This window comes from Atractosteus spatula, chromosome 17 (genome assembly GCF_055471065.1).
Source record: "Atractosteus spatula isolate fAtrSpa1 chromosome 17, fAtrSpa1.hap1, whole genome shotgun sequence".
Lineage (NCBI taxonomy): Eukaryota > Metazoa > Chordata > Actinopteri > Semionotiformes > Lepisosteidae > Atractosteus > Atractosteus spatula.
Window position 1 is genome coordinate 4,453,037 of NC_142722.1, and position 17,320 is coordinate 4,470,356.

The following is a 17,320-nucleotide window of genomic DNA, read 5'->3' on the forward strand; positions in this document are numbered from 1 at the left end:
ACAATACGTACAAGCAAATAAGGAAATATTCTATGGACGTAGCCAGGAGGTACACCGCTCAGTCAACTGCACTGGCAGAGTGATCATCTCAATGGAGGTGAATCATGGGGATAAACCAGCACAGGGAATACTTTAACCCCTCTTCCCCAGCAGTACTGACCTGGTGGCACCCAGGGTTGATGGTGTAGTATGAAGCAAACACACAAAACGGCACTGATCTCATTCTTTCATGGCAGTAAGAGCACCCGTACATCTGCAAGTCCCGCATCTTCAAGATCACGACTTTACAACAGGCTGAAAATCTGCATCATCCCTTCTCGACAGACGCTTGTTAACAGCAGCGTCTCCTGCAGTAAATCCCAGGGGACCGGGAAGCAATGTGCACAGCAGAGTAGATTTGCATTAAAAGAGAAGAAAAAGAGACACCAAAAAGTACCAAAAGGTTTTTATTTTATTGGCATAATATCACATGAAAGTAAATGCTTAAGCCATTTGATTCACAGACAAAAAAAAGATTGTTACATGTCATCTGCAGGGCAGAACAAAACACAACAGAACTAAGACCAAAAAACCTCTAAAGAGAGAAAGCAGTTGCTTCAACAGTTCCCTTTGGTTAACTAGTGAAATGACTTGATATGATGGAGATGGGAACACCGATTAGACTGAACAGCCACTGTGGGGGAGAAGGAGAAGCCTACAGGAAGAAAATGGGGCTCTCATCCCCAGGTACCCCTCACTGTGCCCTCTTTAGGGCAGCAGCCACCAACCACACCCACACGCACAGCGGCAGGACCCAAAGACACTTGATCTCTGCCAATAAGATCACAGGTCAGGGGGCAGGCCCACCCCTGTGACCCAGTGACTTCACAATGGCTAAGCCCATGAGCTTGGGCCCAGGCTGGCAGGCAGCCTGACCAGCGCACTGAAGCACTTGGCACATCTGAAAAAAAAAACAAGGCCGTTGAAGGTTTGGCACAGGCACCAAATGTTGAGAAAAGGCAAAATCCAAGTGATCTTTACAGCACATAACATGCCCTTTGGCACAAACGTTTCATCGTTTCAATTTCGACCACTTCAGTGGCAAAGACAGTAGAGGCTATTTGGGCAAGCGCAGAAGTGGATTACGATATCAACCGCTTGTTTTAAGAAATAAATGATTTCATACATGCAGAAAGGTAACAGGGCTCAATGCGCCTTCTCTAGTTGTTCTCAAATGTACATTCACAAATCTTGCGTTCTGTGCAAACCTGGCTGACCAAGAGCAACACGAGCACAGACTTGACGCAATCTGTCGATGAGTCCGACTTTTGAAGAGGTGTTGATTTCTTAAGGAGTAACGTCGCTGCACAGCACCCTTCTCTGCACGTGCTGTCATCCAGTGTCTCTTTAAACTACTGTCAGCAACTGCCGCTCGACTCCCAACACACACCCCTCCCTTTCACTGGATACATTGCATAAACCTGCTCTCACACATCCTGCTGCTGAAAGACCTCAAACATTCTGACCAAAGGCAAAATAAAATAAAACACCTGATTAAAATGATTTAAGACTCGCCGTAAAAAATAGAAATGAATGGAATCTGACAAACGGGCTTTATTACAGCACAGAGAATAAATTCCGAAGCAAGTCGAAGACGCGAGCCCAAGACGCGCACAGCAGTTCCGCGATTATTCCGTGACCCCGGAGGCGCGAGGACACGGTGGCATTCTCGAGGCATCTCCAAGGAAACCGCCCCTCCCACAGGCCGGGGGTCAGCCTACAGCTTCGCCGCACGACGGAGGTTTGGACTTGCACAACGGTTCCGAAAGCGCGGCGCTACACAGCCCTGCTGCAGCAACACGGCACGTGCATCCGCCCCAGGCCCTGCTGCGCCGGGGACTGCAGTGTTAGTGTGTGCTCTGCTTTGTGCCTGGTGTTGTGCCACACAAGGCTGCATAATTCAATACAGCAGGGATCCACCGTTTTATCAAAAACGTACAAGATATAAAAGTAATACCACAAAGATTTAAAACACGTCTGTATGAAATCTGTGATTTACAGCAGTTAAGAACACTGTACATATGCCCTAGAGAAAGAGAACAGAGCAAATATAAGTTCAGAGTTTTTACCTAAGATTAAACTTTTAAAAAAATATTCATGTTATTATTGCTGCTGTTAACAAGAGCAGAGTGATAAGCGCTCACAGCCAAGAACTAACCATACAAAGTTAATCCACTTTTATATATACTGTATGATAAAAAAATAAAAATTCACATTCGGGTTTCAACCACACAGTTCTCTGAAGTTTAAACTTTAGCGAAGATTGAAGAGGATAAAAATGACATTAGACCCGCTGTATGAAAAAAGATTAAAAACAACGTTTGCATGAGCAGTAGTCTCTGCGCAGCTCTGTTAGTATTGAGAACCAGATTCAGAGCTATTTCCGGTGTGCTTCTGTAGAGACAGAGCTTAATGGGGCTGGGGATAGATGCATCTTTCCTTTGGACAATGTGCATATAAATTTATATAGAATTTGTATCTATTCCTGATATTCTTCTTTGCTTTTCTTAAATATGAAAAAATTTCCATAGGAAAACGTTACAAAAATATTATCCTGATATATTAATATACCAAGCTGTAAAATGCACCTTTAGTTTTTCCCCCCAAAAGAAGGAAGAATAGAGCCATCTGAAGAAAGAGTGCAGAGTGATACTGACTTCATACCAACACTGCTGTGGCCTAAATAGCAATAGGAAGTTTCCACCTGGACTGCAAAAATACATCTCAATACAAAACCTGCATCTCCTCAATGCCAACCAAGAAAGTGCCAGTGAGACATCCCACAGATATTGAATTGTACAATATTGGAGACCCGTGAATAGCTCTGCATCTCAGGTAAAGAGTGTAACAATATCAGTTCAACATTTACTGCAATCTAAAAGGGACACTGTGGAACTGGCTCTGCGATAGGACTGCACAGATGATAGCGGAGCCACTGCCGTCAGGCAACACTTCGTCAGAGCCAGACAGCGAAGATCCCACCTTCTGTTTCTCACAGCCAGTCTAGAAGAGCCTTACCAGCGGTTTGATTTCTAACTTCTGCCCTTGAAGGACAGAGCAACGTCCCAGAACGGACAGGAGTACAAGGAGGGAGGCAGGGTGTTGAAAACCAGCTGCTCAATAACTCTGAGGGCAGGGTGCATGAATGGTAACGAGTGGGGAAATAACTGAACACCCCCCCCCCCCCCCCAAAGATGGCTTAGAAAGCAGTCGCGTATGACTCGCTATAAAACCATCGATTTTGAAATAAAAAAAACACTGCCAGATTGAACAGCACAGCCACGCCCACAATGAGACACGTCGGGGCTGAGACTCCGCCCCTCTCAGGGGAGCTGTGAGCCGGGGCGGCAGCTGTGCAGACACAGCCGAGACAGCGCCCTGAGGTGGTCCTTCTCTCTTGAAAGGCGCTATATATATATACAGTAAGCCGATCGATCTAGTTCTGCACAGCCGCCTGTCAGCAGAGAGCAGTAAAGCTGCGAGCAGCACCCCTGAGTTTTACTGGCGAACACCGCTGGGCTATTCTCTACGGAGCACCTCAGTGTTTTTTACCGCAATGTCTTTTCTTTCAAGAGAAACGACTCGTGTATATTATTTGAAGGATAGATGAAAATAAAAAAAAACAAAATCAAACCCAAAAATCAGTTTCTCCAAGGCCACTCTCGGCAGGTCTTGGCTGCAGTGACCCCGGGCACAGCTGGCTGCCTGCAGGGGAATCGCAGCGCCCCCTGCGTGCAGGCGCAGCAGCACCAGCTGAAGGGAAGAGAGTGGGGCAGAACAGGGGGGTATATGGATTTGAACCGGGGGAACAAAAAAAAACCCCAACAAGAACTGCAGCCACCCTGCCCCGCCCCCTACCAGCCGTTGCTCCGCCTCCCCAATCAACTTGCCCCACCCCCTACCCAACCCTTGCCCCGCCTCCACAATCAATTTACCCCGCCCCCCTACCCAGCCCCTGCCCCGCCTCCACAATCACTCCGCCCCCACCCTGCCCAGCCCCGCCCCCAGGGGGCTCCTAGCTGAAGAGCTTGACGAAGCAGTGCTGGCAGTAGGGCTTGTCGTTCTGCTCCTTGAAGGTGCCCTTGTTGAGCTGCTTCAGGCAGAAGGCGCAGACGAAGTGCTCGGGGTGGAACTTCTTGCCCATGGCGGTGATGCAGCGGCCGGTGATGGGCTTCTGGCAGCCGGAGCAGAGCGAACCGCGGCGCTCGTGGTAGTGCACCTCGCAGTAGGGCTGCCCGTCGTGCTCGAAGAAGCTGCCGTTCACGAAGGGCGTGAAGCACTCCTGCCGGCGCACGCGGGGGGAGAGAGAGGGAGAGAGAAAAAACACGAAACGGGAGAAGCGTCAGGCGGGAGGGTCAGCTTCTCTGCTTTCAATCGGGAGGCAACAGGGGCCCCCCCCACCCCCCACGACGGCAGGCTGGGCCCCGCGTGTGGCCCGCGGTCGCTAGAGCCCCCCCCAGTGCGCACCACCGGACCGGCACCACCAGCGTAGGGCCACATGACCCCGCTGGGTCCCCCGGTCGCCACCCCGGCTCACCCTCGCCCCGACTCACCCGGCAGACGAAGCACTCGGGGTGCCAGAGCGCGTTCAGCGCGGAGATGTAGTTCTCCAGGATGGCGCGGGCGCAGCCGCCGCACTTGGGGGCGAACATGTCGAAGTAGTCCTTGCGGCAGTAGGCCTTCCCGTCCTTCTCGTGGAAGCCTGCGGACACGGACACACACACGGAGCGGCACGCGCGGGATTAATTGCTCATTAAGCTGCAGCGTTCAGCGGCTGATGGGAGCAGTGCCCTCGGCTAGGACAGGCTGCCTGATCGATTCCTCAGCTTAACTGTGAGCTTTCACTTCAACTGTCCGAGTAAGGGGAACTGCAACGCTATTTCTATTATTAGGAGTTAGAAAGAATCGGCACTGCTGAGTGCATTTCAAACCGCAATAAAAGAAATATTCGCACACAGTAACACGTAAAACCTCCAATTACACATCACAAAAGACTGATGAAAACATTTCCAGGGATGCACAGTGCCAAAACGCCCAGTGAGGTGTTGTGGCCCTATTTCACTGTATACCAGCAGCTTTGTGAATACAGCTCTTTGAATCCAATAGCAATATTGCTTATGCTTTCAACACAGTTTTGTTGACAAATACTACTTACTTAACTCTGCCTGCAATAATAACCGGTCTGAGAAACTGGGACTGCAGTTCCCCTTTAACAGCTGCATGACAAGCGCTTCGGGATCTGGAGGGGCTGCTGTGGCATGAACAAGCCACACTGATGATGTCAGGCTCCCTTTGCGTCAGATCTGAGCAGCTCGGGTCTCTAATTCTTCGCCGAGCCCCAGAAATGAGACTTGGATTAAAGAAGGCAGGGAGCAGGTTCCCGAGCTGGGAGAAGGGGGGTAATTACCTTCGGGGCCGAAGAAGGACCCGCACTGCGCGCAGAAAAAATGCTCGGGGTGCCACGTCCGGTCCAGGGCCGTCACCACTTTCTGTAAAAGCAACAAGCCGGGGGAGTCAGCTGCATGGACCGGCCACCAGCACAGCACGAAACCAGTACTAGCACAGCATGACACCAGCACCAGCACAGCACCAGTACCAGCACAGCACCGTCCACCAGTACCAGCACAACGTGACACCAGTACCAGTACAACATGACACCAGCACCAGTACCAGCACCGGCACCGTCCACCAGTACCAGCACAACATGACACCAGCACCAGTACCAGCACCGTCCACCAGTACCAGCACGGCACCAGTACCAGCACAGCACTATCCACCAGCACAGCACGACACCAGTACCAGCACAGCACCATCCACCAGAACAGCACGACACCAGTACCAGCACAGCACTGTCCACCAGCACAGCACGACACCAGTACCAGCGCAGCACCGTCCACCAGCACAGCACGACACCAGTTCCAGCGCAGCACCGTCCACCAGCACAGCACTATCCACCAGCACAGCACGACACCAGTACCAGCACAGCACCGTCCACCAGTACCAGCACAGCACCGTCCACCAGTAGCAGCATCACACAGGATTTACAGACAAAAGCCATTCCAAATACTTAACTCAAATAGCTTTCACGTAAGCTGTCAGCAGGAAAGTTGACGAGACGTTCAGATTCTTCTGATCTAATCAAATTACCAAACATACCCAGATGCTTGAAAGCATTCAGGTGTACAGGGACAGCTTTGCAGCAGACACCCTTGCATCATAGAACATGGCCTCAACCTGGTCATGCTTTCTGTTCCTCACCCCTGTGTTCCAGGACCTGTTTTTCATTTCCGGGAAGGTATTTTAACTGCAATACCAGAATGTGTCTGCAGGGGGCAGCAGACTCCAGCAGGGAGCCTGCCACCCTCTGAGAGCTCGCCTTGGGGGTGGAGGCGGTGGAATGCTGGGATTAGGTCATGTTTTCCAACGTCCTGCACTCACAAATCCCAGAAGAATTAAAACAATAGGGTTGTTTTCTTGTTACATTTTGCCCCCATCCCTTCGACTGTGCCTCTACTTTCTCAGTGTCGACAGGAGGATACATTGCCAGGTGGGGCTGCACACTGGTGGTGGTGGAGGGGATCCCCATTACCCGTAAAGCGCTTTGAGTGGAGTGTCCAGAAAAGCGCTATATAAGTGTAAGCAATTAATTAATTAATTGATTGTTGTGTAAAGACATCAGAAGGCCCTTCCCCCCGTACGAGACAGACGAGCTTCATCAGAACCAGCCCTGCTGTGGGGGTCAAGTCCAGCCAGCTTTGTGAGGGTCAGAGCAGGTCAAGCCCTGTGCCTCTGCTGCCTCACAGGGTCCGAGATCGACACGCTCAGCTCACACACCGGGAGAGGGAGGCCAGCTGGACCAGCCCTGGGCTGCCCCTTCTCAGTTTGGAAAGTCAAAGAAACCTGCCAGGGTGTTAGAGAGCCCACCCTGTCTTACCCCACCCGCAGCTGCAGTCCAGCTCCTGCCCTTTAGGGAGTCTATAGGAGCGTGTGTGGGTGGGTGGAATCAGGCATATAGCCACACAGATAGATACCACACAGCGTGTGTGGGATCAGGGATATACCCGCAGTGTGTGTGTGTGTGTGAGAAATCAGGGATATACTCCCCAGTGTGTGTGTGAGAGAAATCAGGGATATACTCCCCAGTGTGTGTGTGTGTGTGAGAAATCACGGATATACTCCCCAGTGTGTGTGTGTGATAAATCACAGATATACTCCCCAGTGTGTGTGTGTGATAAATCAGGGATATACTCCCCAGTGTGTGTGTGTGATAAATCACGGATATACTCCCCAGTGTGTGTGTGTGAGAAATCACGGATATACTCCCCAGTGTGTGTGTGTGAGAAATCACGGATATACTCCCCAGTGTGTGTGTGTGTGTGTGTGTGTGTGTGTGTGTGATGATCAGGGATGTATCCCCACAGGTCCGGCCACACTCACGTCCAGGATGGGCCCGTTGCAGTAGTAGCAGCGGGGGGAGAAGAGGCTGTGGTAGTCCTTCTCGCAGTAGGGCAGCCCGTCGCGCTCGAAGAAGTTGCGCGAGCCGATCTCCTCCTGGCAGTGGGTGCAGACGAAGTGCTCAGGGTGCCAGGTCCTGCCCATGGCCGTCACCACCTGCGGCACGGAGCGGGAGAAGAGGAGAGGAGACGGGGGTCATGCAAAACGCCAAAGTCCACTATTTCATATTTAACGGACGTGGTCAGTCTCAGTTCTTACCATTTTTAAGTGCATGTGTGAATGGACCGCTGATTTACTGAATGGCCAGCAGCTGGTGCGAGCAAGACTGTTTCACCCAAGCGCGCACAAACCTCAGTTTAACAGTATAAACTGAGGGCAAACGTCGCACTGTGGTGAAACGCAGCAGCGCTAATTAGAAATCTTTGCAAATTTACAGGTAAGCAGGCAAAAACGTAATTTAAGATGTGCAAAACAGATGTACTTTTCACTGAGCAGTGAAACCGCACTGAACAGTATTTCCATCTGGCGTAGCTTTTTGTTCGCACAAATCGGCTCACCTATTCAAAGACAAAATATATTCTTTCCCCCCATTTAATTTTCCTCAGTACTGTCAAGCTGGCTTTTGCTGGCAGGCTGGCAGTTTAAGTGTCATCTAATGTGTAAAAGCAGATTTACGGGGATTTCAGTTTAAAAGTATGGGAGCAGGTTCTTTTCAGTTTTAAAGGTGAATGTCGCACTGTAGTGAAACTCGGCAGGGCTGATTATAACAATAACATCACAACACTTTATTGGCCTTATACTATTTCTTGCATTAGGAATTAATCTTTTCACAGACCCCAGCTTGCTCTCCATGAGACACACAGACAGGGAGACAAGCTGGGGGTCAGAGCGCAGGGTCAGCTATTGTACAGCGCCCCTGGAGCACTTGGGGTTAAGGGCCTTGCTCAGGGGCACAATGGAGTGGGATTCCTCTGCCGGCCGCGGGATATGAACCAGCAACCTCCCAGCCACAAGCGCAGATCCTGAGCCACAGTGCCACTGCTTTGAAAATCTTTGTAAATTTAGGTTTCGGTAATGTGCTGCGCCCAGATGGACGCTCTGCTCCATTCCAGAAGCACGGCGCGGGTACCCACAGAGAGACGGCGGTCCGGCCAGAGACGCCCACACGCACCTGCCCGGCGATGGGCTTCTTACAGGCCCCGCAGACGCCCTTGGCAACAGTCTGCACCCCCAGCCGATTGAGGTCCGACTGCAGGCTCCCCAGCATGTTGTCCAGCTTGTTCCCTGGCTTGGGGGCACCGGTGGGGGACACCCCTCCGCCCTTTCCCTGGGCCATGATCTGCAAGCGGAGAGGGAGCCGTCAGACAGAGGGCAGGAGGAGCTGAGCCCTGGGGCTCAGAGGGAGCCACTGGCGAGCTCCCCAAACCCCAATACCAACTTCACGAGTCTACACCCCCCCTGGTTTCAAGTCTTCAACCCTCCGAGCTCATTGCCTAGAAAACCTGCACGCCCCAGGACAGAAGAGAAAAAACAGGGGATCATCAATCATGACCCCCCCAGTGCAGATTAGTGAGAGCACAAGAACCCCCCCACCCTCTCTGGAGACCCCCATACAACAGCCCACGGCACTATCCCCACCTCCCCCAGCACACCACCACTTCACTCGGCAGGCTTGAGAGCTCTTAAATGACCAATCTGTTCAACTGAGGGGGCCACATTGCCCCCCGAGCCAAACCCAACAGGCACAGGGCAAGCAGCATCAGGCAAGGCAGGATAACAACCCCATTGCAGGGGGCAAATACAAATACAGGGGGCAGGTTAAGAGACACCAAACAACCAGGACAGCAAAGCGTATCTGTGAGCAGTGTAGAGAAAGAGAAAGAGAAAACCAGAGCTCAGCCATTTCACCAGGCTTCACCTGAACAATATTAAACTTAAGAACCTGGATACAACACTATCCTATTTAACAGTTCGTAGAAACAGAACAATCTCTTAACTGTGCATCACAATTAAAATGAGCAGTGACATGGGGTCTGTATTTCAGATCACCTCCCATCTATGGATTGGCAGGTTTCAAACAGAAATCCCACTGCACCCTTCCTGAACCTGCACTGCACCTGCCAAAGACAAGGCAGCACCTGTAGGGGATGCTAAAAAGATCAAAATAGCTTTCCCCCCCCAAAAAATGATCACAGGAAATTCTGCTGAAGCTGTTAAACCCTCCTCCAATCTACAATAGTTTCTGGCTTTATGAGGTCTGTACTATATTGATGAACAGGGGGGGGTGGGGGGAAGACAACTTTTCAACATCTAACCGTGCAAATCTCAGAAAATTAAGTTTGCAATGTGTTAAAGTGACCATCGTTATACTTTAACAATACGGTGTGTGAGATGTACACAAGCCATTCACTCTGTATTGTTAGATTCATTTTAATCGCTCGCGTACTCGCACACTCGAGAGCTAAAGTCAGGCAAATTCTGATCTGAGGAAATTCTGGGCCAACAGCCGTTTTGTGCACAACACCCTCGGCTCCACAAGAAGACGACAAGGAACGCGGGGGTCCGGAGAGCAGCCGCATGCTTAGAAAGAGGGGGGTCCTGCCTTCTCGCTCACGGGCGGGCTGGGCGGAGGGCGGGAGGCGAGGTGGGGGCCATGCCGGCCGAGAGGAGGCGGGGCAAGGGCCTGGGAACACAAGGTCAAGTCAGGGTCACGCTACCCAGAAATCACTCAACATGACACAGGCTGACCCGACGGAACAGGACTTCCGCGTGGGCCAGTCACTGCCCGACGGGTCCTAACCGAGCTCGATCTTTCCGGAGGAGGGCCCCGAACTGGCACTAAAATACTTCCACCAGCCGGGAACACCGACAGTCCCGAACCAGAAGAGGCGGCTCTGAGCCCTCGCAGCTCCGCGCGGGAGCGCGGTGCCTCGCGCACAGGAGCCAGGCGCTCACCAGCGACGGAAGGCAGTAACACAGAAACACACAAGGAGACACCGGAGACCGGAAGAGGACGGGGCTCCATGCCTGCATGGGAGGGAAGAGGGGGTCCTCCTCGGTCTGGCACGCTATGGACACCAGGTCTTTGGGTGCAGGGGGGCCGGGGGGCCTGGCGGGCTGCGGGGGGCAGGGAGGGGCGACGGGCATGGAGAAGGGGGGCTCTGCGGGCTGCGGGGGGTACAGACGGGCGGCAAAGGTGGGCGGCCCTCGCAGGTCCTGGTAGTCGTCCAAGGGGGCGTCCCAGCGCAGGGGGAAGGGCGGAGGCGGGGGCGGGGAGGGGGCCCGCAGGGGCTGCTGGGGCGGGGGAGGAGGAGGGGGAGGGGGCAGGGGCAGGGGTGGAGGGGACTGCTTCACCGGGACGATCTTTCTGGGCTCCTCGGGCCGAGGCGGGGGGCGTTTCGGGGTCGGGGGGGACTGGGGGGGCAGAACGACCTTCCTCTGGGGGGTGGGCGACTCTGGAGGGATTATAATCTGAAGAAGAGAAGACAGGAGAGATCAGAAGACGCAGAGAGAGATGCGGGTAAACTGAAGGCAGAAGGAGAGAAATCCAGCCGTGTTAATATTACGAGATTTTAAATTTAACCGTCAAGATTTCCAAACATCATAAACGCTGATTTAAACATTCATAAATCTTTAATAGCAGAAGTAAAACAGCATTTCCAGGTCACATATTGATCATGAAAATCCTTGGTGGCTTCCTTGTGCAGACGGGAGATCTAATGCTGACGTCTGAGCTGACCGCCATGCGCCCTCTACCTTGTCCACCTCGGGCTCCGCGCCGTCCTCTCGCGAGCGGGCGGGTTTGGACATGACGATCACGCCCTCGGTCAGCCAGTCGTCCTGCCGCGAGCGCCAGCGCTCCTGCCGCCCGATGCCCAGCTTGCCCTGCAGCTCCTCGATGAGCCGGTCCTGCGAGCTGCTCTTGTGGAAGATGACCGGCCCCAGCATGCGGCGCGGCTGCCCCTCGCGATACATGGGGTGCACGTTGGTGGTCTCCTTCGTGCGCTTGATGACCGACTTGATCTGGACGACAGCGGGCCACAGGGCGGGACTCAGGACACGAGCTCAGCGGGCACGCGGACACGCCACTCCATGCCTCGGGCTCAACCCACTCCAGGGCTCCACGCCATGCACAGCAGGCTTCTGGGACCGCGTTCAGACGGAGCAAAAACGAGGGCCACCGAGAAGCCAATTTCATTTTCTTCTTCAAGAAGCCGTTTCGCCTGGAGCTCCTCGCTCTGCCCCTAACTGCCATTGTGAGGGTAATGCCGAGACATTTCCTGCTCCTGGGTGTTTCTCGCTGGCCAAATTTATCCACAGGAGCTGAGACTACGTCAGGATTTTCCAACACTTGCCAGCGTCAAGAAGGTGATCAGGTAACTAGGATCTCTGGTATCCTAGTTACAATGGACAGACAGGTGGAATCCAAAGATCGGAATATTTCATACCAAGAACTCCCTGGTTCCCACAAGAAGCCCAGTTGGACGCCTGAGATAAAGATCCTAAGCACATCTCTGCACCTACTGCCACACAGGTGAGGAGATTGAACCGGTTCTCTGGACTGGCCTTCCCGGTCTCCAGTCCTGGGCCCAACAGGACACCTGCGGCCCGAGCTGAAGAATGCAGCTCTGGAGAGGCGCCCAAGCCCGGTCACAGGCTACAGCCAGGCTTTCTCCACTCAAACAGGATCGAGAGAATTCCGACTGTTTAGAGAAACCTGCAAGTGTTTTGGACAGACTGGCGTTTGCATCAACCAAAACGGATACTCGCGGCCTGTCAAGTTTGTACTTAATAATGTTAACACGCGCTGAACGTGCTCTGGCAAGTGCTCGGCCCAAAACAACTTTCAGTCGCCTGTCAGGGGTGGGAAACATTCGCAGGCTGCAGGATTTCTGAATGCGCCCAAGCTTTTACATGTACAAGTGCAATATGGACATACTGACATGTACATGTAAATAAGTTAAATATACTACCCTCTCCCAGGAAAAACTGTTGTGCAAAGTCAACCACACACTGCTTCCCCACTGACTGGTCGGCAGCTGGCAACAGAGAGAACGAGCAGCATTCAGCGATGACCGGCGTTCTGCCCCGGCCCCTCGACTGTGTAGGATCGGATATCCTGAGAGCTGGGGTCACGCTGCGCTGTTAGTCACGTCCAGTCAGTGCATGCTGGGATTCCACCCAAACACGTGCCAGACTCCAGCCTGTAACGAGAGCGGCGCCTCTCCGGAGTCAGGGTCACGAAAACCGGCTACGTGTTAGAAACTCCGGAGTGGATGCAACAGTCAGGCAACAGCAGCACAGGCAACAGCTCAAACTGGTTAAGATCTCGGCTCCTGGCTGCCACAAGCCATGCGGGGTGCCGCCTGCCTGGCCAGACGCGGAGATCCGTTCCACCGCGGGCGGCTCCAGTGGCGGCAGGTCTAGGGGGCTGCCGGGGGTCCCCACAGCCTCGGGCTCCCCCTGGGGCGGCGTAGTGCATTTCCCTTCCACACTCCTGGGGCTCCCTCCTGCTGGCGTCTCAGGGTGGGGTGCGGATTGATCCAAGGTCTTCTCTTCCACTCTTTCCTCTCCTTTTTCCCCCTGATCCCGGAGGTGCAAAGTGTCCGGGAGCACCTCCCGCCTGTCCACAGCCACGATGCGCTCCTCGACCACCTCCTGCACTGCCTCCGCCCTGTCCTCCTCCGCCCCCGCCCCCAGCGCGCAGCTCATGTCCCACAGCTTGTCCAGGGCCTCGTCCAGCGAGGGCTCCGCCGACGCCGGATCTCCGCCGCCGCACGGGTGAGACTCCAGCCCCCTCCCCGGAGATTCCCCCAGGACCCGCGCAGAAGGAGGAGCCGCAGGACCTGGGATCGCGGCAGGGGGCGCCGGCGAGACTGAGGTCAGGCGCTGCGCCTCCGTTTCCGAGAGAACCACCAGCGACTGCAGCCGGGAAGCAAGCACGGAGGGCGAGACGTCAATGATCGCCTCCTGGCTGGCACGGCGGGTTTCGGGAGCTGGGAACGGGGACTGCTGGGCCTGGGACGGGGCAGCAGCCGCCGCCACAGCGGGCGAGCCTGACTGGGAGACGCGGGAGGCCAGCGAGGCCGCAGGGGTCGTCTGGGGTGCCCCAGAATGGGGGGCGCCACCAGCCCCCTCCTCGTCGATGTGCAGGGGCTCCAGGGGACTGGGCGTACGCAGTGGGGGGGAGTCGCGGGCAGCGGCAGGGGGAGAAGGGGCCACGAACGGCACTCTGGGAGAAGGGGAGGCTGGGACGGGGGCAGGAGCGGCGGGGCCGGCCAGGGTGTCGACCAGCAGGAGGTCGAGATGGTTGTGAAACGTCTCCGAATTGAGGGACCCCAGCGAGCTCGGCTGGGCACAGCAACGACGGACGAGAGGGAGAAGAGAGTCGCAGAAGGAAAGAAAGAAAAGAAAAAAAAAACAACACACAAAACAGTTGAGAGAAATCAGAAAGGAAAACAGAGCTCACCCCTCAGGTGTCTACTGAATTGTCCTAAAAAAGGCCAAACGCAGATCTGTCAGCCTTCAGCTTGGTCCAGTTGTGTCAATCAGGAATAGCCATTCAGAAACAAAAAGCCATATTACTGGTCAACACTCATCTCCGCTGCGCTCCTGTCCACAGCCACTGATGTGATGAAATAAAAGATTGCTCAACACGATGGCACGGAGCCCCACTGTTAAAGAGACTTCACGCAACGTCCACATGGCTAGGCTACCAGTACTGTCTGCACACACTCGAACACGCGCACAGACGCACTGTGATTTGAGTTAACAGGCTCCTGGAGAGCCCCAACCAGTCACTGCTAAAATCACCACTCCCTAGCGATTTTCACTGTAATCAATTAACCAGGTCATTTGAGGAATGAAATCACTAGAGCTCACCAGGGACTCAAACTTGAGTACCTGCCAGCATTCAGGGAGCAGAGTTTGGAATTTACATAACAGAACTGAAGACCCGCTCAAATTCATCAATAATTTTCGGGTTTTGCGAGCACCCTGTCTGCGCAGCCACCCAGTGCCGGCGCCTGCAGCCCTGGTCTTGAGCAGCTGCAGCCCTACACGCGGCTCACAGGTGCTCTTAAAGGGGAACTGCAGGCCCAATTTCTGAGACTGGTTATTAAATCTTAGTAAAAAAAAATAATTGACGTAATAGAATTATTTAACAAATTTTGAATTAAGCACAAAATCGTGAACTTTGTGAAAGTACCGCAAGTCTTGTCACGTACGACGGCAAGAGTTTGCGCAAACTGTGACATGATGCAGCCCTTCCTGCTCACTAGTCACGGTAATGACTCATGTACTGTGATGTGCGAGGGAATAAGGACAGGCTGTGCAGCGGACATTTCATCACAGAAATGTTCCAACGTGGTCTGCGTGCAGAGTTAGTCGGCAAAACCCTCTCGAAGATAAGAGCAATATTGTTACTGGATTGAGAGATGTATTTACAAGCCTGCTTGTTTACAGTGTAATGGGGCCACAACACGTCACTGGAAGCTTTGTGGCCTCATTCTGAATTGCTGCGCATGGAAACTGAATCTATTTTGTGATTAACAGGAGGTTTTACAAGATAATGTGCACACTTAACTTTTATTATTGTCTGAAATACCTTCGTCAATCCCGATTCTTTCTAACCACAGAATATAAAATAGCATCGCAGCTCTCCCTATAATTAGACAAGCGATCAGCCCAACGATGTCTTTCCGAGTCCGGCTGGAATGTACGCTCCAGGACTCTGTGGCTCTTCAGGACCAAAGCTTTCCTGTGTCCACTTCTGGAATGATTAATGAACCTGCAGGCGCCCTGAGAGAAACAAAGACTCCCAGGGCGCAGCAACGTGATCAGTTTCTGGTTTGTACAGCTGCCCGAGAAGCGATTTAAAGTGGGGGTCTCCCTCGCTGGTCCTGGAGAGCCACAACCCAATTAGTCTTACAGTCTCCACCCATTTCTAAAGACTGGCATCACCAGGAAACTACTACAGGTGTGTGTTCGATTAAGAGAAATCTAGTCTTTCAGGGCAGAAGAATACTTAAAATTTTTGTACTAAATCTCTTAATCGCTTAATTTAACCAATCTCCTGGACATCCCCTGCCACCCCTTACTAGGCACGGCAAGAAAACTCCGCCACCAGCAGGTGGCGCTCTATCTGCCCTCTCGCCCTTCAGTAAGCCCGCCACTCTTCCGCGGAATCGGAAAGGCACCGAGCCGCCGGCCGGCCCAGCCTGTTCAGGGTTCACCGATACACCTACACGAGCCACGGCCAACATCCTGCCCCTCCGGGAGGCCTCCTGACGACGCCCCCGACGTGCAGGAAACGCTGGTAAAAGCAGAACTTTGTCTTGAGGAAGGAGCTCAGGTTTTTGCACCATGAGTCACATACCCTCAGAGAAAGCCACGATCAAGGCAACATCCTCCCGCTACCGTCGGACACCTAAAAGCCATGAACGATATAAAAAAAAAACCCCAGAGCCCATTTGGTCAGCGAGAAGGAAAGGGAAGTGTTGCAACATGACTCCACGGATACTTTCTACACCCGTTTCCTCACCCCTCCAAGAAAACAAGAATAAAGTTGTGGGCAGCACCTCCCCCACCACCAGCAGAACTGCAAAAACATATCTGGAAGGACACTGGAACGACACAGGAGCCGTTGACAAAGGGTTTGTGGACAACCTTAACGCTGAGGGCCCCTGGTTCTGAGCTAACAGCGATTGCTCTTCTCGTGCAGATGTTGTTCACAGTAGTTCTTACTACAACGACAGACACCTGTATATGGAGAACAGTCAACAGCAGCTCCCAACGAAATGCCCGAGAACCTGGATTTACTGATGGTATCAGTGTCCCAATTCCACACAGACGCCAAGGCCCCAGCCTCTACCCAGCAGGACTAGAGGCAGGGAGGACTGTGAGCGGCTGTGGTGGCCGCACTCCGTCACGGGCCGGCGGACGGCTCCGCACCTTGAAGTCGGACAGCGAAGCCATGAGCTCGTCCAGCTCGCGCGTGGCCGAGGACGCGGAGATGCGCGTGGGCGTGTCCCTCTCCTCCTCCACCTCGTGGTGCGCCAGCATGCGGACAGGCCTGCAGGACACACAAACGCACACAGCGTCAGGGCAGCGGCACAGCCGAGACGGGCGGAACCACCTTCCCATGGTTCCATCTGCTGAAAGGAGCGCACACCCTAGGGGCTCCCCAACAGACACAAATGGTGCTCACGGTGCATGGTTATAGCGCCCCCTGTGGCGTACTGACATCATTGCCCACGAGAATGTGGCACCATGTGGTACCCATGAGCCCATTACCTCAAAAACCAAATTCCACCACTCCACAGGGCTTTCAAATTCCTCTCCTTCAAACAGGCCCCACCAGCTATGAAAGTGCCTCATGGGTAACTACAGCTCCACTGGAGAGCAAAGTCAGGCAGACTATCCTCTGCCCTTTGAGGACCTGAGCCAGGGAGGCCCTAGAATTCAAGGCTGGAGAGACAGAGTGCTGACAACCCAGCTGGCCAACCTGAATTCCAGCCATCGAGCCAACAACCCGAAGGATAAGTCCATAGAGAGGGGAAGTGAGCTTATCCACCTCAAAAACTAACGTCGCCAATAAGAGATCATTTTATTGGCCGTATACAATTTCTTGCATTAGGAATTTATCTTTTCGCAGACCCCAGCTTGCTCTCCATGAGACACACAGACGGGGAGAGAAGCTGGGGGTCAGAGTGCAGGGTCAGCCCTGTATACGGCGCCCCTGGAGCAGTTGGAGTTAAGGGCCTTGCTCAGGGGCCCAACAGAGTAGGATTCCTCTGCCAGCCACGGGATTTGAACCGGCAACCTT

General features: G+C 53.5%; 1 protein-coding gene across 3 annotated transcripts in view; it reads right to left on the reverse strand.

Moving 5' to 3' along the window:
• Window positions 1-432: 432 nt before the first annotated feature.
• pxnb (paxillin b) overlaps window positions 433-17,320 on the reverse strand; it is a 53,452-nt gene continuing 36,564 nt past the window's right edge. Inside the window, exons 6-15 of one of the 3 annotated variants that reach the window (XM_088935625.1) lie at window positions 16,447-16,567; window positions 12,865-13,845; window positions 11,251-11,517; window positions 10,522-10,965; window positions 10,097-10,177; window positions 8,666-8,833; window positions 7,477-7,650; window positions 5,447-5,528; window positions 4,593-4,741; window positions 433-4,321 (exon numbers count right to left, since the gene is read on the reverse strand). In XM_088935625.1, the coding sequence (XP_088791751.1) occupies window positions 4,055-4,321; window positions 4,593-4,741; window positions 5,447-5,528; window positions 7,477-7,650; window positions 8,666-8,833; window positions 10,097-10,177; window positions 10,522-10,965; window positions 11,251-11,517; window positions 12,865-13,845; window positions 16,447-16,567 (2,734 nt within the window). In that variant the 3' untranslated portion in view covers window positions 433-4,054. The remainder of the gene's footprint in view (window positions 4,322-4,592; window positions 4,742-5,446; window positions 5,529-7,476; window positions 7,651-8,665; window positions 8,834-10,096; window positions 10,178-10,521; window positions 10,966-11,250; window positions 11,518-12,864; window positions 13,846-16,446; window positions 16,568-17,320) is intronic. The other 2 variants (XM_088935626.1, XM_088935627.1) reach the window with 2 other exon arrangements.